General features: G+C 34.0%; 1 protein-coding gene across 1 annotated transcript; it reads left to right on the top strand.

The window, feature by feature from the left end:
• The first annotated feature begins 237 nt into the window (after positions 1-237).
• Positions 238-25,930, top strand: LOC146529547 (NACHT and WD repeat domain-containing protein 2). Its single transcript, XM_085202334.1, has 32 exons — positions 238-340; positions 7,336-7,424; positions 11,133-11,278; positions 11,410-11,584; positions 12,712-12,856; positions 13,561-13,786; positions 14,417-14,527; positions 14,910-15,085; positions 15,566-15,720; positions 15,912-16,115; positions 16,413-16,552; positions 16,976-17,087; positions 17,354-17,452; positions 17,697-17,866; positions 17,958-18,121; positions 18,342-18,505; positions 18,655-18,824; positions 18,906-19,125; positions 19,529-19,741; positions 20,487-20,547; positions 20,968-21,120; positions 21,222-21,409; positions 21,683-21,812; positions 21,970-22,082; positions 22,199-22,353; positions 22,634-22,852; positions 22,993-23,197; positions 23,613-23,757; positions 23,999-24,161; positions 24,306-24,437; positions 24,707-24,931; positions 25,187-25,930. The coding sequence occupies exons 1-32, from the start codon at positions 238-240 to the stop codon at positions 25,329-25,331; spliced, it is 5,016 nt and encodes a 1,671-aa protein (XP_085058460.1). The 3' UTR covers positions 25,332-25,930.
• Positions 25,931-26,974: the final 1,044 nt, after the last annotated feature.

The raw sequence follows: 26,974 nt of genomic DNA, 5'->3' as shown, positions 1-26,974 counted from the left end.
TTAAATATTATATTAATATAACAGAGTAGGTAGAGGAAACATAGTGTTAAGAAACTCCGTTCTCAACGCACCTCTGAATTTTTGGGCATTCCTTGTTGCGTAGCTGAACTCAACGCCTCGTTACCAGAGTAAGGAAATGAAAATGATTCGAACCCACAACCGTCGCTTTTACAGTCAGAGGCTGTGCCACGACGATCTCAACTAATATGTTTTTTTTTTATCAGATAACTCATAATCATGGATGACAGAACGGTAGATCTAATTTTCGGTGGCTCCTTGAAGTCCTTGCCACCGGTCAGCTCGAAGATTGTCAGAATCTTCACCAGTTCTACATTTACAGGTAAGAATATTTTTTATGTACATACATGTCGGAAATAAAAAGGCGCAATAGATATTAAAAATAAACGAGTAGAACCTCCGACCATGTCCTGGCCTTTGGTTCCACTCGAAATACTTAAATAAGTAAGTAAATCTAAAACAAATAAATAAACCAAATAATGACTGGAAACATAGTAAATTACAAGGAAAATAATAACAACATTATCTTATTCTTTAAATGATGGCTTGGAGCAGTGCCTGGGACTTGTGACCCCAGGAGTAGGCTTAAGGGTCCCTTTACAGTACTAACACTCACCTTTCACTGCTCCAGTCCAGTATAATTACAAATAGGTCTTAACAACATTCATAATTAAAATAGTCGAGGTTAACCAGCGGTGGAGCACGAGTAGTGCTCCGAGCCGTGGCAGAGCCTCGACTGAGCGTACAACGCCCGCGTGGCCTTTTATAAAGTAACAATGACATTGACAACGGTGACGCGCCCTAAGTGGCGCCACCGGAAACTGACAAATACAAAATCATCAATTCAATATTTACAGCATTTTATTAACTCTAAATGTTATTTCTAATTTTACTCCTTAAAACATCTTTTGTAATTAACTAACTAATTATGAATTTATTCTCAATATTTAACTAAATTATCACCCAAGCCGACACGGCCATTCTGCAATAAGGTCGCCCCTGACCTTTATCATAATAAATTAACAAATATTGAAAACCTTTAGGTAGCAAGAAAACTTTGGAGGCCCCTGTTCTCAACAAAATTGTTCACACACACACACAAATTTTGGAGGCCCCTGTCCTCAACAAAATTGTCCACACACACACAAATTTTGGAGGCCCCTGTCCTCAACAAAATTGTTCACACACACACAAATTTTGGAGGCCCCTGTCCTCAACAAAATTGTTCACATACACACAAATTTTGGAGGCCCCTGTCTTCAACAAAATTATTAAACTCAATAACACAAAAATAACAATAATAAATATAGTCAAACAACTTTCTTCTAAGCAAAACTTGATCCTTTATGTGTCACCTCTCCCGATGCCGACACGGAATTCTGCACCATTACTCTCTCACCTGGTTTGGGCGCCAATCGCAGTTGTTCATGAGCAACCTCCGTTAGTTCTCCTCCTCCACACATACCCTCTACTTCACGTAATATACTAGCCCGATGTTGTTTAGACAGCGTTTCTCATTCCCTTCTATTAGCCAGTGCCAAGAGTGTCTCCGAATTCCCTGGCACGTTTGTTTGTTGAGAAGATGTGAAAGGATGGACCTGCTGGATCAATCCCGCTTCTGATGTCGGAAATAAAAGGGCGTAATAGACATTAAAAATAAACGAGTAGAACCTCCGACCATGTCCTGGCCTTTGGTTTTACTCGAAATACTTAATTAAACAAATAAGTAAATCTAAAACAAATAAATAAACCAAATAATGACTGGAAACATAGTAAATTACAAGGAAAATAATAACAACATTATCTTATTCTTTAAATGATGGCTTGGAGCAGTGCCTGGGACTTGTGACCCCAGGAGTAGGCTTAAGGGTCCCTTTACAGTACTAACACTCACCTTTCACTGCTCCAGTCCAGTATAATTACAAATAGGTCTTAACAACATTCATAATTAAAATAGTCGAGGTTAACCAGCGGTGGAGCACGAGTAGTGCTCCGAGCCGTGGCAGAGCCTCGACTGAGCGTACAACGCCCGCGTGGCCTTTTATAAAGTAACAATGACATTGACAACGGTGACGCGCCCTAAGTGGCGCCACCGGAAACTGACAAATACAAAATCATCAATTCAATATTTACAGCATTTTATTAACTCTAAATGTTATTTCTAATTTTACTCCTTAAAACATCTTTTGTAATTAACTAACTAATTATGAATTTATTCTCAATATTTAACTAAATTATCACCCAAGCCGACATACATATATTTAGAAAATAAATTAAAAAATAATTCCAAATCATTACTGGTAATGGAATGTTGGTACTTGAATACGTATGTTATATATACTAACCGTCACCCGTTTTACTTTAGGGCGTGAAATGAACGCCCCCGTTTCTTCCTGTTCTTATAGGTATTTCGAAATATCCTCTGTTAGTGATCCCTACTAAACAACCTAGTTGCAAACCAAATTTCAACCTTCAGTCCGTTGTCTTTCAGTCACTCAGTAACGGAAGAGTTTTATATAATTACGTAAATACATACATATATAGTTTTATATCAACGTTTTAGTTACACGGAACTCTCTTTCTCTCTCTTTTCTCTTCTCTTTTATAGCTTTTCAGCTCCATGCCTCCGATATCAAGAAAGACGAAAAATGATAAAAAGAACAAGAAAATATATATTGGTGACATAAATTTTATTGTAAACTTTAAATTATGGCACTATCTTGTATAAATCTTTGTTACTCGGTATATAATAAAAATTTTTGGCAAGCTCTAGCATATCTAATGAGTTTGGGTAGATGCCATGTTTTACCTGTAAAAAGAGTGTAAATACATAAATTATATTATAGTAATATTTTAATTAAAGTTGCGTTACATACATAATTTAGAAAAAAAAATACAGAATATTTTTATCGTGGCGCAGGCTTACGATTAAAAAACGCGACGGTTGTGGGTTCGATTCCCACTCGAGGGAATGAAATATTTCATTTATTTTTCATTTCCTTGCTCTGGTAAATAACGCACACCGCCATTCGACATGTATTGCCTCAAGAATTTGGCAGAAAGTGGGGAACGGAAGTGTGTTCATGGGAAATGGAGTGTGTTAACACTAGGCCCAAGTAACCCCATTTCCTCTTCTACGTGAGAGATACAGCGTTTTCAGCTTTAAACTTTTTTCGCACAACAGTGTATACAGCGGCCATTTAGTGTTAAGACATTCGTTTCCCCACTACCCGCCCAATTTTCGAGACGTTGCGTATGTCACGGAACTCAACACCGCACTTTTTTCCATAGAGAAAAATAAAAAAAGAAATATAATATACTTTTCAAATTAATTAAGTATAAAGTATATACACATGAATTGAGCTCCTCTGCAGGTGCTCGTATTAAATGTGACCATAGAAATGTTTCATGCAAATATTATGAAACAATGTGAAATATAAAACAATAGAAGTAGAATCCTAATCAAATATTTTGATAACGAGTTAGTAATTTTGTTAAAATGATTTGAAAAGGTTATTCGATTAAATAAAGGTAGGATATGTATGTACAATTGTAAATACTCGTATATAAAATAAACGAGGCCATCGTGGAGCAGTAGGTTTGATTCCCACTCGTGGGAATGAATTATTTTCGCTCTGGTAAAAAGGCCAAAGAAAGAGAAGTGGGGAAAGGGGGGAATAAGTGTCTTAACACTGTTCTTAACCTGCTGTATACTGAAAACAGCATACAGTACATATACATTAAAAAATATACTAATATTAAATGATATGAAAAACAGTGAATTTTTTTTATCTCAATTTTATTTTAAACTTTAAATTTATAGTAAATCACAAGTGCCACAAGCGTGTAAATGTGAACGCCACAGGTGGTGGGTTCGATTCCTACTTGTGAAAATGAAATATTTAATAATTTCATTTCTTCGCTAACGGACTGTCTTAACACTAGGTTCCCTCTGCTTACATTGCTGTGTGCGGGTTACAGCAGGAAGATATATAAGGGTGGACTTTATAGTCATTTCCATTTTCATTCTACACATCCATTATTATAAGATTATATGTTTTTTTATATATTATTGCATAATTAATAATTATTTCCAATAAAAATAATAAATCGCTTGAAACGAGTACAAGAGAACCGACAGAGACCCGATCATATCGGATTACAATTACGATGTCAGACTGAGAATGACACTGAATCATCATGTTACCAGCCTATACATTTCATTGCTTATATTTTCTTCGTGTTTTTAAGATTCCGTACCTCAAAAAACAGGTACCCTCGATGGGCAAGTCCGTCCATCCGTCCGAAGTGTCTTGAAAATTAGGGCAGTGCGTAGGACAGAGTGTTTTAATACTAAATTCCTTCTGCTTTCCCTGCTATATGTGGGATACGATGTGATATCTATATATATAAAAGGACTTGTCCTCACTGACTGAGGTAAGACGCACGCACAGCCGTAACCGCTGTGCGTAGAAACGTCAAATTTGGACAGATGTTTACTTTCGTAATCTGGACATCCACTAAGAAGGGATTTTGAAAAATTTTAACCCTAAAGGGGTGCAACAGGGGTTGAAAGTTTGTATGGAAAAGAAATTAAATCGGCACCGATTTTTATAAAATTTGAAATATAGATTTTTAAAGGTATTTAATTGAACATGTGTTTCATTGTTTTCTAGAATTCTCTCCCTAAGGGTGGAAATAAGGGGTTGAAAGTTTGTATGGAAAAATCTTTAAAACGCCACCGATTATTATAAAATTTGAAATGTAGACTCTTAAAAATATTTAATTGAACATGTGTTTCATGGTTTTCTAGAATTCACCCCCTAAGGGTGCAAATAAGGGGTTCAAAGTTTGTATGGAAAAATCTTTAAATCGCCACCGATTTTTATAAAATTTGAAATTTAGACCCTTAAAAATATTTCAGTGAACATATGTTTCGTGGTTTATTAGAATTCACCCCTAAATACGTAAGCGAAGCTGCGCGCGTCCGCTAGTTTAATATATTAGTAAACATTCTTTCAAGTGCTCGAGCCCATTACTGTAATAAGCTACCAGGAATATATCTAAACTAAATCAGCGCGGCCTCTATTAAAAGTCAATTTTGAAGTTAATTTCAATGATTTGTTGCAAATTGAATAATTAAAATGAAACCAAAACAACCGCTGCCAGGCTTGCGGTGTCCCGCGGTAGCTGCATTTGACGCATCATATGAGTATTACTACATTTTGGCGCTAACACCAGCGTGTTATAAACTAATTAGTCACGCTATTTTTTTACACTATACAATAATAAAATAAGAAATATTTGAAGAAACTGGAGACAAGTTAGTAAAATCCATACATTTTTTACCCAAAATCGATACATTTTTTATTAAAATAAATTATTGTATATTTTAATGTTTGCGAGGATGTCATACTATGAATTTAGTAGAATGTGTCGAGAGAATCAGTGACGAAAGAATGAATGGTAAGAGAGACAGGGAGAGACCTCGATTGACCTTCTAGAACAGAGTATCCATGCTACTCCGCTAGGGATAAAACTATAGGAGCTTCGCGCTTTACGCTCATAACAGGCAGGCAAAGGGAAGTTAGTGGCAAGGCTCTCCGCTCCCCTTGCACAGCAGTAGTAGTAGTTGCCGAAATCAGCTTCACGCTGCATCCCGCAATCAGCAGGATAGGCAGAGGGAGCTAATATTAAGACAAGTTAGTTTAAAAACAATTCAACTTTAGCTTTAAAATGTATATTTTCGTTATTTTCCGCAGAATATACAATATAATATGAAGAGCGAAATCGCGTGTTAAAACCGAATAAATTATAAAGAACTTTTTACCACGTAATAAACTAAGTGCCTTACATTTGCAAGATACTGCAATGCATTACTTTAAAAATAATATTTACATTCTAGTAAGTAGAAAAGATAAGATAGTGTTAGGTCACTACTTTTGCTAATTTAATTATATTGGCACTCAAAATGTGGCAAAACATTTTTAATGTATTTAGCATATCTTTTTCAGATATGTGTATTATTTGCTGTAGGGTGGCGTTTGACTTTAAATGCAATAGTTATAGGTTCGTTCTCCACTTGGGGGATTTATTATATTTTAAATTGTTCTGCTACTCAATGCGTAATGTTATTTAAATTCCGCTGAAAATGGGGAACGGAGTGTCTTAACACTAAGTTCCTTTGGCCAACACTGTTATATATGGAATAAAGTGTAAAGCTGAAAAAAATGGGTACACCTTGGGCTATCTCTTCTTGTCGCTTTGCCTACATTATTCTTTAATAATTTTACAATATTCATTAATAATTTAATGTAAAATTATTATCACTTGTTAATAGACACACAGACACAACGTACTCCATAAAAGTGGGAAAATGGGTTTTAAAACCACAAATCCCATCTTCCCCCTTTAAATATTACTTTTATAATAAGCTAATACATAAACTTACTACTTACTGAGTCATTTTCTTATGGTTTTTCTGACAAAAATATAGCGTGAACGAAGTAAATTTAATAAAAATAAACCTTTTAGTTATCCACTTGTAGTGAGCCCATGGGAGTCCAATGAATATCAAAGTTAGTGCCAATCAAGTTGAGTGGTCAGTTTTGCATTATATAGATTAAATTAGAATTCTAATGCATTTTAGGATATTACATGTATTGAATACTTGTAATTTTATATCTTCATGAAGAAATGTTGTAATGACGAATGTTTCTGCAAGGGATAAAGAGAACCTAATGTACGCACAATGTGTACGCACAATTTTTGAGACATTGTGTGGTGCGGAATTCAACGCCGTATTTTGTTTTCTTACCAGAGCGAGGACATGAAAATAATTTATTCCTCTGAGTGAGAATCGAACCCACTACGGACAGTCAGGTTAGTCAAGAGTAAGTGGTAAGACTGCCAAATAAAAAAAAAACATTTAAATTTTAAACAGGTTACCTCTGGACATTGTTTTTTTTCGCTCACTCTCAGAGTGCCTTTAACTCTACACATATTTTCCTCGAACGTTGCACGCTAAGAGTGTGTTGAAGAATGGGGACGAAAGTGTTCAAAGTACACTTTTCCCCATATCAAAAACTAAGTTTTATCATTTTCTATATTACAAAAATCTTGCCTTTTGGAAGATTTCAAGAAACATGTTTCTAAAAATATTTTTTGATTAACACTACGAAAATGCAATTTTTTCCTATTTTATTTTTTATATAAAAAATAACTATTATAGGACTGCTAACGTCGATATATTTTTAAAATTTATTATCTTACCTTATTATTAAATATTACTAACTTCATACGTATTATACATTACAGACACAACCATGGAAAGAAATACTCTAATGGCGAAATGCTATCCACGAATAAAAGACTACTGCCGTGAAAAACATGGCCTGGAATTTCAAGTAAGTATTTAATAATGAAATAGTTTTATTTTCAGCGTCACTCCGTTCTCTACCCACTCAGCCTAACTTTTAAGACACTACATGTTGAGAAACGGAACTCAACGACACGATTTATTTACCTGAGCGAAGAAATGAATATGAATATAATCAAAAATTCCCGAGTGGGAATCGAACATTTAGCAGCATTTACAGTGAAACTCTTTTGTCGTGTTTACATTTTATCCAACATTTTTTAATTATAATAACTTTTTTAATCTTGCTACATAAGATTGCCTTTACATACAGTAAATTTATTTTAACGTTTTAAGATTATTATGATATGTAAGTATACATAATTATATCTTTGCATAACTCGTTCGCTCGAGATTGACCAGTATCAAAGATGCTTGGGTTCAATTCCCGTTACATTAAAAAAATACTTGTGTGACTTCAGTATAAACAAACTTTTATAGAAAATAGATAAAATACAATGTTATTATTTGCAAAGATATTGCTATTCCTCGAATTCAAGTGATCGTCTTAAGATACTATAAAAATTTATATCTTCCGCTTCCACTCTCTAAATCCTTAGATTTTCTTAAGGGACAGGATGTTTAACAATACTCTAACAAAAATAATTGTATATTTTTACTTCACATTTATTCTGTTATTAAAATCAGTTAAGTTCGAGTCGGACTTGTTCATCGAGAGTTCAGTACAAATTTGTATCGGTATCTGGTCAACCCCTGACGGATAAATCGTGATGCTAAAAAATTGAACATGCAAAAGATACCAAAAAAAAGGCTGATATGAAGTACGGTTCACGTGTCAGAAGTGATCAGATAATGTCTTAAACTAGATAAATCAGCTTCACGCTGTATCCCACACTCAGCAGGGTAGAGGGAACCTAGTGTTAAGACACTCCGTTCCCCATTTTCTGCCTAATTCTGGAAGCATTGCGTGTTGAATAGCAGAACTCAACGCCGCGCTTTGTTTCTATACCAGACCGAAGAATTGGAAATATAAATTTAAATAAATATTTCGTTTCCTCGAGTGGGGATAAAACCCACAATCAGTGGACAAAGAGTCTTAGGTTCCTTCTGCCTACCCTGCAATATGCAGAGTGGACAAGCCTAAGCCAAAATAAATTAGAATGACAAAGACCACGTCTCATACAAATAGATTTCAAAAAATATTAATATAATATTTAATATAATTTAGCTTCCCCTTAAAATTCTTTTGATTTGTCTCTCATAATAATCCTCAATGAATCCGAGATTTTTCCAAGGAAATGCAAAGGGACTTTAAAGACATCGATCTGTTCAACAACAAAGTGTGGGTTTTGGGAATTATACAAGTATAAATATTTATATTACATTTTTACGAAATCTATATATAGGTATATACATAAATCCATACCTATATTATAAATTCGAAAGTAACTCTGTCTGTCTGTCTGTCTGTCTGTCTGTCTGTCTGTCTTTTACGCAATCAGGGCCAAACCGCTAATTTAATTGTGATAAAATACTCATATAGAGATACTTGAGGGTCCCGGGATGAACATAGGATACTTTTTTTACTCATATTTGTAATATTATCGATATATTTCAATATATTAAAATACTTATTAATTTGACATGCAATTTATTCCGCCATGTTTATAACAACCGCCGTTGCTAAGCAACGATTTGCAAAGTTTGTTGTTGGAAAACGTCACCCAAAATGAGCTTGCTTAATGCATCTCTCTATTGAAAACTGAAAAAAAAATCATAAATATATTTAATAAATATTCGTATAGTTCAAGCGGGCGTAGCCGCGTTCGGGTCCACTAGTCTGTATATAAAAATCTTCCGTTACTTACGTTACGTTAAGAGACTGGGTGACAATGCAATGAAACTAAGCAGAGCAAACTCTGAAATTTAGGGTATTGACTTTTGGGAGTATAGGGGTACCCTAAGAGAAGATTTCTCAAAATTCCTACGGGAACGGAAGAAAACTGGATTTTACGTTTTATACTACACGCAAATGGAGTATCGGGTAGCCACTAGTAATAATACTAGTGCTGGCGTGGCTAATATAAATTATAAGATGTGGTTGAAAGAAGAGACTAATCATTCTTCTATTTTGGGGGCAGTGGGGCACAAAAGCTTAGTCTAGTCTACTCAGTGTCGTAGTAAAGCATAAAATTATATATAATTTAAATTGCTAACACGACACGAATATGATCTCAACCTGTGTGTGTGATAGCTGTGGGGTTCCTCCTACTCTTTTCTTTGGACCGTCAAGTTAAAGCGGGGCTTCAAGTTCCGTCACTCAGCCTCTAATTGCTACAAAATATAGGAGCTTAAAGCGCGTCCCATAGGAACCTGTACTATAATTATGAAAAAAGAAATGCAAACTAAGAAATATATCTATATATATAAAATCGAAAGGTCACTCACTCATCACGAAATCTTCGAAACTACATGTGCTAGGAATCTCAAATTTTGCATAGGAGTTACTTATAGGACGTAGGTGCTCGCTAAGACGGGAATTTGCAATATTCGACTTCTAAGGGGTTGTTTTTGGGATCGAAAGTTTGTATGAAACTTCGTTACTACAAATGCTAGGAGTCTCAAATTTTGCATAGACGTCACTAGGACGTAGCCATGGAGACAGAAATTAATAATAACATAGTTCACGCGGGTGAAACCGCGAGCGGGCCGCTAGTAATAAATATTTACATTAAAATTACAAAAATAGCACAAGAGTTTACTTTCAGAAAAAACAGTTGAAACGTTCTATTAATACTAGTACTGTAGGAATTTCGTTATAGTTTCATAGCTGGATTGAATAGTATGTAAGTACTTGTGCGCTTAGTTTAGTTTAGTTCAGTACAGCACGTGGGTAAGCTTCCGTCGACAGAAATAAACCCGCAACTGGGGATTGTTGGTTATTATAAGGAAAGTACACATTGGGTAAGGTATAGTGCTTTTCTATTCTCTTGTTTTCAAATTGGCAGACGAAACCCATCTATTCAAAAAATATTATGACATTAATTACAATTAGAAATATTAACAGAAATGACCCATTAACAACTCTTTTCTCCGCTTCTAACGATTTTAAACATGTGCAATGCAACAATGCTCGTGCACTTTTCACCAAATTTTCGAGATGTTACAAGTAAGTAGCAAAACTCAACGAGCGGTTTGTCCATCAGAGCAGGAAAATGAAAATAATTCTCAAGAAGTCTCCCGATGGGAATTGAGCCCCTAACCTTGCCTTGACTATCTCATAAATATCTTCCGAGTGATATTGGAACTGACAACCACCACGTTTAATTAGATTGGCTTATACCACGTAGACTAAAAAAAACCAATCCTTTTACGTCTATATGGACTAAGCTTAACATGTTTACAAATCCAACGCTACGTTTAGTCAGGAATAGTTCAATATTGTAATAGAAAACATGGCTCAGACAATTAAACAATGAATAAGAACTTCTAATAATACTTTGGAAATTGGAACGATTTAGAAATGGTTTATACTTTAGATTTAGAAATTTTCAGAATACTTATTTTTATATTCCATATCAATATATTAGACAATAGCAAATGTCCAGGAGTAGTTAGAAACGGGTACAGACTGATGATGATGATGATGATGATGATGATGTTTCTTGACATTTAAGACTAACTCTTAAATCTTCAGTTTTATAATATTCATATAGAAAAATAAATAAACCTTTAGGTGGTAGACATGCGGTGGGGGGTAAGAGATGAGGCGACTGACGACCACATGACCACAGAACTGTGTATGCGGGAAATTAAGAATTGTCAACGTCTATCCATGGGTCCCAATTTCGTTGTTTTTTTGGGACAAAAATATGGATACAGGTACTCTTTGCATTTAATTATTTTCGTTTTAAAATATTATAAATATAGTTTTCATATTTTTGACTGATAGCTTATTAAGAGACCTCACCAATATAAGAATGTTCATTCAATAAAATATCAAAAAATTCTAGACCAATACCGACGTACGTTCTGTCATCTGAATTACAAATGCTGAGAGATGACCTAAACGCTGGCGGTGTCGACGTCATTTTACTGGACACGTGGTACAAAAAGGATTCGAACGCCGTACCACCGGTGTCTGTGCTGCAACCTATTTCATCTATACTTGTAAATTTTAATAATAAGGTAAATAAAACTATTAATATTTTGGGGAATTAATTAATAAATTTGTTCAGTTCCTCGATCTGTCAACAGGATGAAGAGAAGAAGTCAACGAGCGGCGTTAAGTACCGCCAATCGCGATATTTTGGAAACTCCATTCATTTCGGTATACTACATAGCAATAAACACTTCGTTCTCAACTGAAAATAGGAGCTTGCTATGTATAAACCAAAAAAAAACTCTTTTACTAACACTAATGCCTAATCGTTCTCTTTTTCTTATTTCCCTTTTTCTTGCTTTCTCTTTTTCTTCTTATTTTTTAATTCTACATATATGAACGGAGTCCCAAAAGAAAACTTCCAATAATTTCACTTTCAACAGCATTCAGTCCATTATAAAACACAATTTGCAGTGTGAATAAATCAGCTATTCACTGAACAATTAATAAAGTTGTTTGTTCGAAACAAGAACAAGTTTAAATCAAACTTCGCTCAATGGAGCTTAAGTATTGGGAATTGATTAAGTTCAGAATTATCTCTCGCCGTTTGTGTTATTTTGTGTTTTGTATGTGATTTTCTTTGTTTTCTTTGTGTTTATTTATTTATTTATATGGATAATAAAGAAATAAACACTAAACAATCGGATGACATCGGAAAGGAAGGTAATGTGTTTATTAGTAGATCCCTAAAATTATATCATAGGGACAGCCATTTCGTTAAAGTAAGACATTTGAAAAAAAAATTGTAAAATATATCAAGAGTAGTGCCTATCGTTCAAAAAATATAAAATAATAATAATATTATTAGATTATTTTATAATTTTACGCTTTATACTTGCCCAGAACCAGATCAATAACAATAGGCTCCCTTTACCTAGTCTTCTAAACAGGCCGTTGTGGTACTCGAGGGAATGATTATATATAGGCTTTTTATTTACCTCGCTCCACTAGACCAAGCGCGGCGTTGAGTCTTGCCGCTCAACACACACAGTGTCTCATAAAAAATCATAGAAAAATTCAATCTTTCTCTTCTTTGAACAATGTACATTGTACCCATAATACATATGTATACGAGATTGCTACGCCAAATTCCATCAAAACTTAACCGAATTTAGATTAAAACTTAAATTTTAACTTTAACTTTGGATTCCAGCGCGTTCCGAAACTTCAAGCGGAGGACCAGGCGGTCTGGTGGGACACGCTCAACAAAATGCAGAAATTGTTCCGCAAAGCGTCCCTGCAATTGTACAATTCCGGAAAAATCGATAAGGATACTATGCATAATTATTTTATGTCAGGTAACTAGTTTAGTTTTTTTTTTGTATAAAATATGAGCAAATATGAGTAATGTAATTTTATAATTATTTTAAGTTCACATTTTTTACATTATCTTTTATTAATTGCAATCGACGAGACTAAATATTATTATTTTTTTCAGTTTTTAATTAACTTCACTCACATCGCAGGTTAGGCAGACCTTGGAATCTAGTATTAAGACACTTCCGTTCCCCATTCTTAACCGAATTCTAGGGGCATTAGTGGAACTCAACGCCGGGTTTTTTACCAGTGTGAGCAAAAGAAAATTAAATATCCCATTTCCTCGAGTGGGAATCGAACCCGCATCCTGTAGTATTTACAGTCACACGCTTGTGCCCCTACGCCACGATTGACCTCGTATAATCTTTTAATTTATCTAATTTGAACGTAGTGGGTCTCTAACACGCACCTCTGTGGAACCATGCAAGAGGTGCGAAATTCGACACATAAACGCGACAGGTTGTGGATTCGATTCCCAATCTAAGAAATTTAATAAATAAAATTTAATACTGAGGCAAAGCGAGGCGTTGAGTTCCGCCACTCAACACACAATGCCTCCAGAATTCTACAGAAAGTATGGAACGGACTGTCTTAACACTAGGCCCCTACCACCTACCCTGCTGTCTGCGGGATACAGTGTGAAGCTGAAATATATTTTTTTTATATTTAATTTCAATATTTTTAGTAACTGAACGTGAAGTGATCAATGGTGTTCTCAACGTGAAGAACACAAAGAACCATTGCTTGGCATACGTACGGTACATAAACAATATAAATCTGCAGAACTTGAAGAAAGCCAGCAATTTTGTTGATATCCTCAATAGAAGTTTGGACGCTGAAGCTTCTAAGCTCTTAGCTGACTTACGAGATGTGAGATTACCTGAGAAAATCGAAACGACAAATATACAAAAGTAAGGTTTTATTTAGCTTTTATTTATTATGTACCTACTACATATATTTGGTATATTTTATTAAAAGCATTTTAAATGAAAAAAGCATTCAGGATTATTTTGTTGCACGTCTATACGACCGTTAAGACCATTTAAGTTTGTTAATTATTATAAAAAAAGTATAAAATTGGTACGGTACCTCTGTGGGCGAGTCCGACTAGCAGTGGATCGTATTTTTTTCTTGCAGAAATTCTAATTTAAAGAACCCTCGACTAGGGGAAGGAAATCAAAATAAATATTACTCTCAAGTGGAAATCGAACTCACAACCAAAAGCTATAAAATAAAAATAAAATTATTAACTGTTGATTTCGTGTAAAATAATGATTTCACTCCATTAAACATTGTTAGGCTTCCTAACTAATCAATTATATGTAGCGCAGAAGCCGTATTCAATGTAATCAGTGTAAAAGTTAATTAAATAATATAAATGTTGAGCCCATTTCGCCCAGCGACTCCACTCAACACGCAAATATCGGAAAGTGGGTTGAAAACACTAGGTTCCCAGGTTCCCATTGGCTACCCTGCGGTGAGCAGGAAACGGCGTGAACCTAAAAAGACATAGGTACTTACAAAATCATAACTTATTACAGATACACAGTGGAGTGGATCGGACGGGATGGTCTCGACAATGAAACACATGGCGAATATCTTAATCATTTTATATCACATTTCTATAAAAATATCATTAAGTTAGTCGACAGGTAATTATGTTTGTTCAAAATTATCATCATATATGATTATTGCCGTCATGGCGCAGTCTCTGACTGCAAATGGTTGTGGGTTCGATTCCCATTCTTCTTTTTGCTGGAAAATGGAATATGTATAAAAGAAAGTTGAGAATATACTTTTATTAAATTAGTGAATCAATTTTACATTTTTAAATATAAATTATTATAAAAAAAAATATTTAAAAATATAAAAAAACCACTCTTCCGAGGGCGGGACAAGGGTCCAAGCCATCGGTGGCTAGGGCTCCAGAGAGAGGAACCTCCGCACAATACGCGCCGCCTCAAGTAACACTGCCTTCTGTATCCGGTTAATTAAAGAAAGTTTATTCTTAATTTTATAATTTTATAATTAAAGAGCCATGCGCAAAGAAGACAGCAGTGCTCAAGGACAGATAGTGACAGAAATACTCCAGCATTTGCACGCTTGCAATAATTCCGTCAAAGTGTTCCACGGCAGAGAAGATGATTTGAACTTCATAGAAAATTATATGACGAACACATCTGATAAACCATTGGTTTTGTACGGTGAAGGTAAGTAAAGTAACTGCAATAACTGTTACTAGATTAGAGACCACGCCGGCACAGTATCATACTACTATTAACGCGACGGTTATGGGTTCGATCCCCATTCGACAGAACGAATCATATGTTAAGCACAGCATTTAATTCCGCCACATCGTAAATATCTCGAAGTTTGAGCGGAAAATTGGAAAGAGGATGTTTTTACGCTAAGCTCCCTCTGCCTTCCACTATGTGAGGAAAAAATATATTAATCCACCAGTAAGCAATTTTTAAATAGAGGACGAAGCCTATGTTACATCGATCAGTTTTACAGTTCCTGCCATTAATAATAATTTTAGCTTCCAATAATGCTCCAGCAACAATTTGAATAATAAAGTTAATCTTAGATCCTCTCAAATTGTGGATTTTTTCGTATTACAAACAACACTTATATTGTATTTCACATAAAAATTTTAATAATAAAAAAATAACTTTTATATCTAAAAACAGGTGGTTGTGGTAAAACTAGTCTGCTAGCGAAGAGTTCTGCAATGTCCTTAGACTATTGGTTTGCTGAAGTCCGTCCAACTAACATCATCAGGTTCCTCGGAACTACCCCCGACTCCAGCGCATTGACACCAACACTTATATCAATTTGCCAACAGGTAATTCACACAGTAATTGTAATTAGGGAGATATTAATAAAAAATGAAAGAGCCATGGTTTTAGAATATATTGGCTATGGAGTATCTTAAAACTAAATTCCTTCTGCCCACCTTGCTATGTGGGAAAAACGTGAACACTACATTTTAATAAATCATAATTAATACAAGCAAATAACATGAATTTGTTCCAGATATCCTATAACTTCGCACTGCCTTTCGAAAGCATTCCTGATGATCTGGTCCCTCTCACGGCACATTTCAAGCAATTATTAACAATGGCTTCTCAACAACAACCCTTACTGTTATTCCTTGATTCCGTTGATCAACTCACTGGTATTGGAACTGAAAACAACAAGGTGTCATGGCTACCCACAAGATTACCACCGCATTGTAAAGTAAGTAACTGATTCTTATGTGATGATTAAGACAATAATTCATTCCACCGAATGGGAATCGAACCGCACACGCGCCACGTCTGGATTGAGGACTGGATTCGTCTATACAGGATCGTGCAGACATTATCGTAGAAAAATTGAAACTGCATCGTTCAAGTGCGTTCACACAAAAGAAACCGACTGTACCAACACTAAATCGTGACTGAAATATTCAAAATAAATCTTTTAATTCCCTCAACAGGTCTTATTAGATTTTAGATATCTCTAACACATTTCTCATAAGCATATTTTTAACAGATTATAGTAACATGTGCATGTGAAGAAACTAATCCTGAAGTATCTAAAGAGTATGACGTACTTCGTAGAATGATTGATTCTGAAGAGAATTTTTTAGAAGTAACAGCTTTGGGTGAAGATCTGGCCATGCAAGTCTTAAAGTGAGTAACCTTATTATAATTATATCTACCTAGATATGATATATCTATATCATAGTATTTTTTTTCAGCTGCACCCTGTATCCCACATATAGGAGGGTAGACAGAGGGAGTGTTAACACACTCCGTTCTCATCTTTTCGTCGTATGTTCGAACCATTGCGTCTTGAGTGCCGTAACTCAACGCTGCGCCTTGTTACCAGAGAATAATACTAATAAAAATAAAATCACATCTCCATCACAAATCCATCTCAAACTCACAACACGACGGCTTCTAATATTATGCTTTTAAATAGATTTTGTTATAAATATAAATATTCTGCCGAGTTGGATTCAAATCTACTATATCCTTTAATAATTTTATGCTACTTTACTAACGCTACAATATTTAAATAAATTTTAATGTTTTTTTTTTCATATAACATAGATTATGGATGGCATCAGCAGCACGTGACTTAAGCAATTACCAGTGGCGCCTAGTGTCTAATGCGATCGGACAATGTTCTTTACCGATATTCGTTAAACTAGTATTTGCTGAGGTAATGTTTTCTTTTTTATAATTTTTTTGCAGTTTACCAAAAAATTTAGGATAGCTATACCTAGCTAGCTATTTATAAATAATTGATTATTTATAAAATAGGGAACAGAGTGACTTAACACTAGGTCCCTCTGCCTTCCTCGCTGCTCGATACTGCGTGGCGCTCAAAAATATGATAAGAGACAAAGAATTTATTATAGATGATACCTCGATAATCCTTCGGAAAATCAGTATATAATGTTTGTTTACTATTGTTTTAAATGGCAGGTATGTAGATGGCGAAGTTATACAAAGCCACAAGATACCCACCTGGCTTCAACCGTGATGGACTCCATTATGATGCTGTTTGAAAGAATTGAGAAACAGGTCGGTGCTTGTTGGTAAATTGTTATATTAGTGCTACTTTTACGTCAAAATAGCAACTAATATAACAATTTATAAAAGTTACAAAGCTTAAATAATGATTTAATAATTTTTGTAATTTTAACATTTCATAATTGGGCTTGTTTTTTTAGTTAAAACTATTTTTTTTCCATTACCGAGACTGGAATGGATTATCTGAATTCTTAAATGCAAATATTTATGATACGCATAATTATTATGTTTTCAGCATGGTCGCTTACTAGTTTTTCATGCCCTTGCCTATATAACAGCTGCAAGGAGTGGGCTTTCTGAAACTGAATTGGAAGACTTAATTTCTCTAGATGATAAAGTGTTAGATGATGTTTATCAATACCATTTACCTCCAGTACGCAGAATCCCACCTTTATTATGGACAAGGTATTAACTGAAAACATATTTATTGTAAATTATTTTTGCTAACTAATATAGAAAATTAGTTATTTAATTTGCTATAAATCTAATGCTACAGAATCCGCAACGATCTTCCCAATTACCTATCAGAAAGAGAAGCAGATGGAGTTTCAGTTATGAACTGGTACCACAGACAGTTCCGCGACACAGCACGAGAGAGATACTTCAAGAACATGAATATGGCCATGTACTTTCATTCTATGATTGCTGATTATTATTTAGGTAAGTATTTAGTTCTTTTTAGGATTCCACACTTCAAAAAACCCCTTAATTAACCCCCTTCAACTTCTTAACCCCTTCAAATAACCCATCATTTTGTGGCCCGTTTGTCTGAATGTCTGTCTGTCCGTCTGTCGAGACCATTTATCCTCACTATATTATTGTACTTTCTATTGGCCTACAATAAAAACATTATAACGAACAAGAAAACATAAATTTGCAGGTATTTGGGGTGGTGGTACACCAAAGCCGTTCAAATACACTGAAATACAACGTCATAGATTTAATCTTGCGGACAAAGAGGGCGTTGCTGACAGGAAAGTGCCGTTACAACCGCTCGTCTTCACTTCTGCTGATGGTTCTTCCAAAAGATATAATTTGAGAAAGGTAATTTATGAAAATCGAAGATTCGATTAGAGAAATTGAATCGAATTTGATTACATATGATGTTTTTATGTAAAAATATGATATGTTTTAAATATTAAGAATAATAATTTAAATATACGTAAATTAGTAAAGACCAATTTAATTTTTAGTTCGGTGAACTCCCATTCCATTTAGTTCGCTCAAAACGTTTCACGGATTTATACGCGGAAGTACTATTCAATTACGAGTGGCTCCACGCGAAACTCAACTGCTGTCCTCTTCAAGCGGTGTTAGCTGATTTTGAAGATGCTAAGTTACATGTTAATAAAGATGCAGTCAGGTTTGAAATATTAATTTAAGGGTAACTTAATTTATTAATAAATAATTATTCATTAAGTTTACAAAATTATATCACAACTAGGGAACTAATGCTAGTAGCAGACGCCCTGCGCCTCGGTGGTGCTATACTAGGCGCATTCCCGGATATGCTTGCACCACAACTTGCAGGAAGATTACTACCTGAGGCACCTCACAATCCTGCTGTAGCTTCATTGTTGCAACAGTGCCATGATAAGGGAAAGAATCATTGTGCGTTGTTGCCGTCCCATCATTGTTTGCATACACCTGGTGGACCTTTGAAAGTAAGATGCTGTCGTAGCTCCTTTTTTTCCGTTATTGTAGTAATATGACCATTGTCACTTCAAATTGTATTCGAGAATTTTTATTTGTTATTATTTATTATTTTAACTTCTCTAAAATTACTTATAGTTTTATATTTAGTAGTACAGATATTCTAAAACAATCAACTTAATTTAAAGTGTTAACATATATACCATGCTGCGACTCTTATCTTATTTTTGTGTATAATACAATGTTATATCGGCGAATGACGGCAAAATCTCGATTCTTTTCGGTTCCCGTAAGATTTTTGTTCCCGTAAAATATTCTCTTATCTATCCTACGTTACCTTGTTCTTGTAAGAGGTAGTTTCTGTTGTGTAGTGACTATCAATTAAATTAATTATTTTTTGTTTCTCATTTCCAGTACTCCTTGGAAGGTCACCAGTTCGCAGTTTTCGGGTTCCGTTTAAGTTCAGACAAGCGTTACGTAGTGTCCATATCTAGTAGAGTAATATCATGGGATCTATCAACTTCTGATCTTGCAAGAGATCTTTGTCCTCAATTGGAAGGAATTATGCAAAATCTAGAACTTTCATCAGACAACAAGTGGGCTGCAGCGTCTACCAATAATTCTGTGGTAAAGTTTTAATTGCTTATTACTTTTTAGGATTTCTAATTTGTTAATTATGTCTATCAACTTAAATAAGCTTTTAAGGATAAAGTAGGACTGCAAGCCTTGCGGTTGCGAACTTTGTGCTCACTGGCTACAAGTTATTCTACTTATCCTACTCCAATCAGAAAAAACAGGCATCTGGCAGCCGAAATGCCAGGTCAATTCGGACAGAAACCGGAAAACAAAGCGGCACCTGGTTCTTTCCGTATGCGAGATAATATTGTGACGCTTAAAGAAATCTTAATTGCTAAACTTATACATAGCACACAATTTTAAAAATAAGCATAAAAGTTAATTTAATGAATCTTAATATTTTAAATGTATATTTATTTATACTTGTAATATTTTTTATTGGGTATTGAACCCACAACGTCACGTTTACTGGTACTTATGTCTGCGTCACAGCAACCTCACTTATTTATTAGTATTATAGAATGTATAATAAAAATTACATACTTTTGTAAGCTCGCAATCTCAGTTTCAGGTCAAATAACCATGAATTTTTCAAAAACATGAAACGAAATAAAAAATCAAATTATATTACTCAGTTTCAAAAAACCTTTTAAGCAATTATTTGTGCGTGCATTTAAAAAAAACGACAAATTCAATTTCACTTCAATTTATTTAATCCTTTTATAGATGTAAAGTATAATTGTAGCCTATGTTTGGAATAGAGCTTATGAAATAACGAAATATTATAATGTTTCAGTCAATACTATTGAATATGCTGACAAGCGAATACGTTACTATTGATAATCCGTTGGATGAAGGTAATCAAAATCTGAAATTTTGTACATATAAATGGCTTTTAAAACTGATATTTTAAAATAAATTTACTAAATCTTAGGGAGTACAGAAACCTAAGGGAATACAGAATATCTTAAATAAAGCACAGTTTCCATCGTGAAACAGAAATTAGCGGCGGAATAGATCCCTTTTAAATAAAATAAGCTTATATTTCCACCAAATTAGTTCAACGTAGGCCTTAATGGGTCGGCACTGCTCGCGGTGAAAATCGGGCTTAATTTTGTCTCAGGTATCTGTCTTAGGCGATGAGTTAATGAAATGACATTTATTAAAGGTCCTTAAAAATAATTAATATACCCTTTTCAATCCTTTTCTTAATTTTAAGTTTGTAAATGAACATTATCTATCAAACCATCAAAGTTTAGCTTCTTCCATTTGAAAAGGTGAAACAGTCCGTGGCGTATACGTATTAAATCATCACATGTTCATTTATGGACCAAATTCCTGGGTTCAATATAATATGAGAGGAGAGCTCGAAGATACCAAGCTTGCACCAGATACAGCGCCTTATGAAGATGTGTCTTGGGAAATTCTATGTATGTGTGTATTTGATATTTTAAAATTATTCGTTTTTAATAATGTTTTAAAAATAATATTAATTTTGGCCAGTGAAATTAAATTTGGTTGTTCTTTTTAGCAATCGAATTTCGGGACCTAGAAAATCTAGTCCTTGTAATGTGGAGTGGAGACTTGGATGACGATAGGCTTTTAGTGCAGTTCTGCAAGTCTGGTTCGTGGTTACAGCCACTGAGATGCAGAGGGGCTTTCACTTTAAATAAGAACTGGACTAAAATCTATACGAGCGATCCTGAAAGGGGTTACCAGGTATAAATAAACAAATGGCTGTCCATTTATATAACAAATGAATGATTACATAATTTCTGATCTAAAATAATAATTTTGGCCTGGCTTGTCAAAGCGCAAAAGCTATGTGCTCGAAAGGGTAGAAAAAACATAATAATATTAAAAGTAAATTAAATTAGCTCACTAACATCAGTCAACATGAGAAAAAAACATTATATTGTAGTTTGAGAAATGCGTAAATATGTAAAAATATTTTTCATAAACACTCCCATTTTGTTATTTTATTACTTTTAGATATCAATATACGGATTAAATGAGACTGAACTTAAATGGGATAAGATTGAGGAACTCCACCACTTAGAGACGGACACCGCTGAGGCTATGCTCCAGTTGAAGAGAGGAAAAAAGGACAAAATGTTGCTTGGTACATTATGTTTACATTTAAAATGTTTATTTTTCATTTTATTTTTGTTATTATTTTCTGGGCTGGCTGTATAATAAAGTATCAAATGTGCCTGAGTACTATCCACCTGTTTAAGTAACATGTAAAAAATATGTAAATGTTTGTTTATGTATTATAGCAACAACAACATATAGTTTTGTTGTTTGGGATTTTAACAATGTCATACCACGCTGCAATCATTTTGAGAGGCAAGCAAATGAAGACGATCAAGAGAAGAAAGAAGAAGAAGACGTAAGTTTCAAAATTTAAATATTATTTAACAAAATTTAAATTAAAATATTCTTTCAAATGAAACAGCTACTTTTAGTATAAAAAAATCATATTTAAAAGGTAACGTTTTTTTTCAGGAGGAGAAGCAGGATCTGGAACAAGAAAAAGACTTGCATTTGGAGGGAATAGTTCTAAAACTACCACACACTATACGAAATATTTCTACTAAAATGACTTTGTCTAATTCTTTTATGATCAGTAATAATAACACTTATGCTGTGGCCGGAGTTAGGTTCGTAATCAAGTTGTTAATATTCAGAGAGTAATTTCTGATAAAATTGTATGTTTCAAAATTCTAGTAGTAAGGTTCGAACCTGCTCTGCTCGTCTTGCGAACGAAACGAGCGAACTACATAGAAATTCTAGTAAACTTCCTCCATGTAAGTCCAGGACTGTTTTCAAAAAGCCCGAACTTGGATGATTTTCAAGATGATTTTTCCTTAATATGTGATTAAAACTGTGAAAGTATATATAATATTAAATATCAATTCTACAAATAATAATATTTTCTAGAAAGAACCTCTACGTATGGAGCTTAGAAACAACAAAGCTGATTAAAGTTCTAGATGCACACTTTGGGAGAATTGTTCAGTTAGAGCCGCTCACTGTAGGAGCGTGGAATAACGTAATAACTTCTTCCATAGACAGAACTGTGAAGATTTGGAATATTGATAATATCTTTGAGCAAGTCCACAAGATTGACAGACAGGAGCTGCCGATTGATTCTATAAGGTGGTATTAGCAAATATTTCCTTAAACTTCTGTTCTCGAACATCATCAAATAGTCAGTAGCTCATAACGTTTAATTAATTATTCTAAGTAGTTTATTCATATATTTTAATAATTCACATCAGACATGTTTTATTTTGCAGCCTAGCTCGAGACCAGCAGCTAGCAGTAACAGTAACCCGCAGCTGTTGGGGTTTGTGGGACACGCGTGCGGGAAAACTGTTAGCGCAACTAGCGGACGCTCCTCTCGGCGCTATCGTCACGCACGCTGTCATCACACCGAGTGGGGAGAATGTTGTTACTGCGGAATCTGGCAATGTTGTTATATGGGACACTCCCGATAGACAGGTGAGTTTAATATTGTTCTATAAAATAAATGCGCCACATTGAGTTCCACCGCTTGCAATGCCTTGAGAATTCGATGGAAAGTTGGGAACGGAAGTATATTAATGGGAACGGAGTGTCTTAACAATAAGATCTCATTATCCCATTGTCCCATTATCCTACTAGGTATACAGCTAAGAATGTATTCTTATTTTCATCGTGGCTTCGCTCGCTTTTCAACGATATTATTTTTCAAGTATTCTCCAAAATTTCATGATGATGATGATGATGATAGTTTGTCTGTGAAGTAAAAATCGTCTCCATTTCACATGTACAAAAATGTTGATCCATCAATCAAGAAATTAGACTTAAAGATAAAATATAGAATCTATTCTCATTTTTCAGCCTAAAAATTAAATTTACAGTCTTTGATTTCTAGGTAGCATTTAAAGAAGAGCAAAAGGGAGTAAAGCAACTTCTTCTTCTAGAAGATGGGACAAAGCTTATCACTATATCCATGGTAGTTTCTACCGATGATGTTAATAATATGGCCATCGCTCATATTGTTGCGAGGACTGTACCAGGTAACTGTACCGTTAGTTTTGATTTTTTAAGCCAATTTGAATATAAAATACCACAAGACTTATAAATTTTCTTGCATTTATTGTTTCCCGTGTGTATTATTTTTTTTTTTTGAACTGAAATGTCTTAATGGAAACAAAAGGTTTTAACACTAAGATTCCAGGTTCCCATTGCCTACTCTACTATATATGGGATAGAGCATTAAACTAAAAAAAAATGTAATTTAATTTCAAAATCCAACAGATGGTGAAAAAATATACACAGTGGATTATGAAGTACGAGGTACAGGATACCGCGCAGCAGTAGTCTCTGCTGATGAGCACCACGTGGTTGCTCCAGGACTAGATAAAAACTCTAAGGAGTGTCTCCATGTGTTCCACGCAAAGACTGGTGCTAGGCTTCACAGGTTAGGTATAAATACTATAGCTACTGGATAAAACAAAACTGCTTTCCAAGCCAGTAGTAGTTTCATGTAGGACTGACACTACTGACATTTCTATGAAAAAAATAAATAAAAAAAATGTTAAAAATTAAATAATTTTTTTTCCAGGATTTCAGTTAAAAATAGTGGCATCAAGGACATGCAGTCAATAGTGGCACTTCCACACAAGCCGCACTGGGTTGCTGTCATCGGGAACGATAAAGCTGGTATAATAGACATCAAGACTAAAAGACATGTCAGGTACTTTACAACCATCACTTAAAATTGAAAATAATATAATAAAAAAATAAATTAAAAATAAAATTACCTGCTCCTATGGCTTTATTATTCAACTTCACGCTGTATTTCGCTCATAGCAAGATAGGCAGAGAAATCTAACGTTAAGAAACTTAAGTTTCCCCACTTTCCGCCGAATTGTAGTTGCTTTACGTGTTGCGAGGTGGAACCCAACGCCGCGCTTTGCATCAAAACTAAGAATAATAAATTAACTCCAATATAATGAATTACAGGTTCGTTCCTCGCTGGAACGGCGCATGTACAAGAGACGGTAAAATTGGACTGTGCGCTCCTTCAAGAGGCGGATTGGACCTCATAGAACTGAAGCGAGGGACGTCCGTCCAACAGCTGATATCAAGAGCAGCTGAGGGTGTTTTCTCAATTATAACAATGTTCAGTTCGGACGATCAATATGTATTTTATTACCATAGTGGACGGAAGACGTTGAGAGTTTTTAGGTGAGAATGCATTTTTTTACTTTATTAATAAACATGTAATACTAATTACAAAGAAAATTGGATAACAATAATCCCCTAAACTTGCAACTGACTAACCGTTATTCTTACAATTCTTTGTTATTCTTGGCGTTACTCTAATGTATATGGTGAAAACAACATTAAAATCCTTCGTATAATTTGAAAGAATGAATCACATCAGTGGGAAGCAACATTTTTTATAATACTATAAAAAGATTCTAAAATAATAATTTTCAGAACCGTAGATGGTAAAGCAATAGCAGAATATCGAGCCCCAGCAGAAGTGACAGGCGTCGCGAGCGCTCACGGCGGGAAGGCCCTAGCCATTGCGTCTCAAGATGGGTGCCTTACTGTACTTAATATTGTTGATCCATATGAATAGAATGCAAGCTCATACATGAGTACTAGAACAACAACATCAAGAGTAGAGAAGAATGAAGAATTATAGAAGTAAGAAGAGTAGAAAGAAGAATAGAGTATTATATTAAGTAGACTTCCTTTCCTGAAATTAATATCTGTATGAATAAACATTATTGCAAGAATTAGTAAAAGTGCAAAAATTAGTATAAGAGCAAGAATAAGTTACACTAGAAGTAGATTTGAATATAGTAAGTATTTTATGAGTAGAATACAATATTATTCTGAGACAGTTGAATATTAATAATATCAACAATGAGAATGAGTAAATCTTTGGAAATAATAAATAAATATGTTAATTTGAAATTAAATAAAATTAAATTTCTTTATAATCTATACTAATATAATAAAGCGGAAGAGTTTGTTTGTTTGTTTGAACGCTAAGATCTCTGGATCTACTGGATCGATTTACTTTGTTTTTATTTTGTATGAAAGCTGCATTCTTCAGAAGTGCTATAGGCTATATAATATTACATTACACATATATACTAATAAATTAAAATACTTTCTAATTTGACATGCAATTTATTGTGCCATGTTAATAACAACCGTCGTCGCTACGCGATCGCGTTCGTTACCGCGTCATTTTGATATTCGTCCTTATGAAAATAAATATAATAGTCACTTTTAGCATTTCATCTAGATTGAAATTATATTTCTATAAAAAATATATTCTTATATTTCAAGCAGGCGTAGCCGCGTCCGGGTCCGCTAGTTTTCCTTATAAATGCGAACAACATAATAATTATACTATAATTATGAATTCTATTTATATATATTCTTAATTAATAATATAATCATAATATTATAGATTTAATAAAATGGTAGCTGAATGAGAAACAAAACGAGAGGCGTAAAATATTAAGGATTCTTCGACTTCTTTTAGGGCGTCCAAAAAACCTGATTTGCTCGTGGCTGTGATATGACAATGTATAGTAATATTTCAATACTGTGTTTACATAAATCGCTATGCGTAGACGAATTTCAGTATTTATTGATTTTATCTAAATAAATTTATTTTCAATTTAATCTGAATATTATATTTATTTAATAATATTTATTTTAATTAAAACTATTATTTATATCTATAACTCTAAACTATAATTAAATAGAGTACAAAGACAATTTTAATAAAACCATGACACTTTATTTTACCTTTTTAAAATTTAAAAGCCACGAATTTAAAAAAAAATAATGAAACTGACAAAAACGAAGGAGTTATTTTGAAAATTGGAAGAATAAATGAATAATCGTGATTGAGAACACTAAATAAAAATTTACTACTCAAATTTATTGAAAGAGACTAAAGCCAGCGTGACTACAATTAAAATGTCAGAATTAAATTAAATATGTATATAATTACCCAATGACAGCGATTTCTGTAAACTAGCATTGAATTAAATAAATAATGTTTTGAATACGGATAGATTGATAAATTATATAAGCTTCGATCAACTACATACTTACTTATACATGTATATAATTGATCGAAGTTTATAAGTAATAAATAGTTATTGTGGTTATTCAATAAAGAAATTATCTGGAAATCTTAGTATTCTTATTTTGGCCCCCTTTAAATTATATTTATTATTATAAAGAAAAACAAAA

The sequence above is a fragment of the Heliconius melpomene genome, chromosome 18 (genome assembly GCF_056956725.1).
Source record: "Heliconius melpomene rosina isolate 202511_hmr_F chromosome 18, ASM5695672v1, whole genome shotgun sequence".
Taxonomy (NCBI): Eukaryota; Metazoa; Arthropoda; class Insecta; order Lepidoptera; family Nymphalidae; genus Heliconius; species Heliconius melpomene.
Note: the sequence above shows the minus strand (reverse complement) of the source record. Positions and strands in the feature narration are given on the sequence as shown.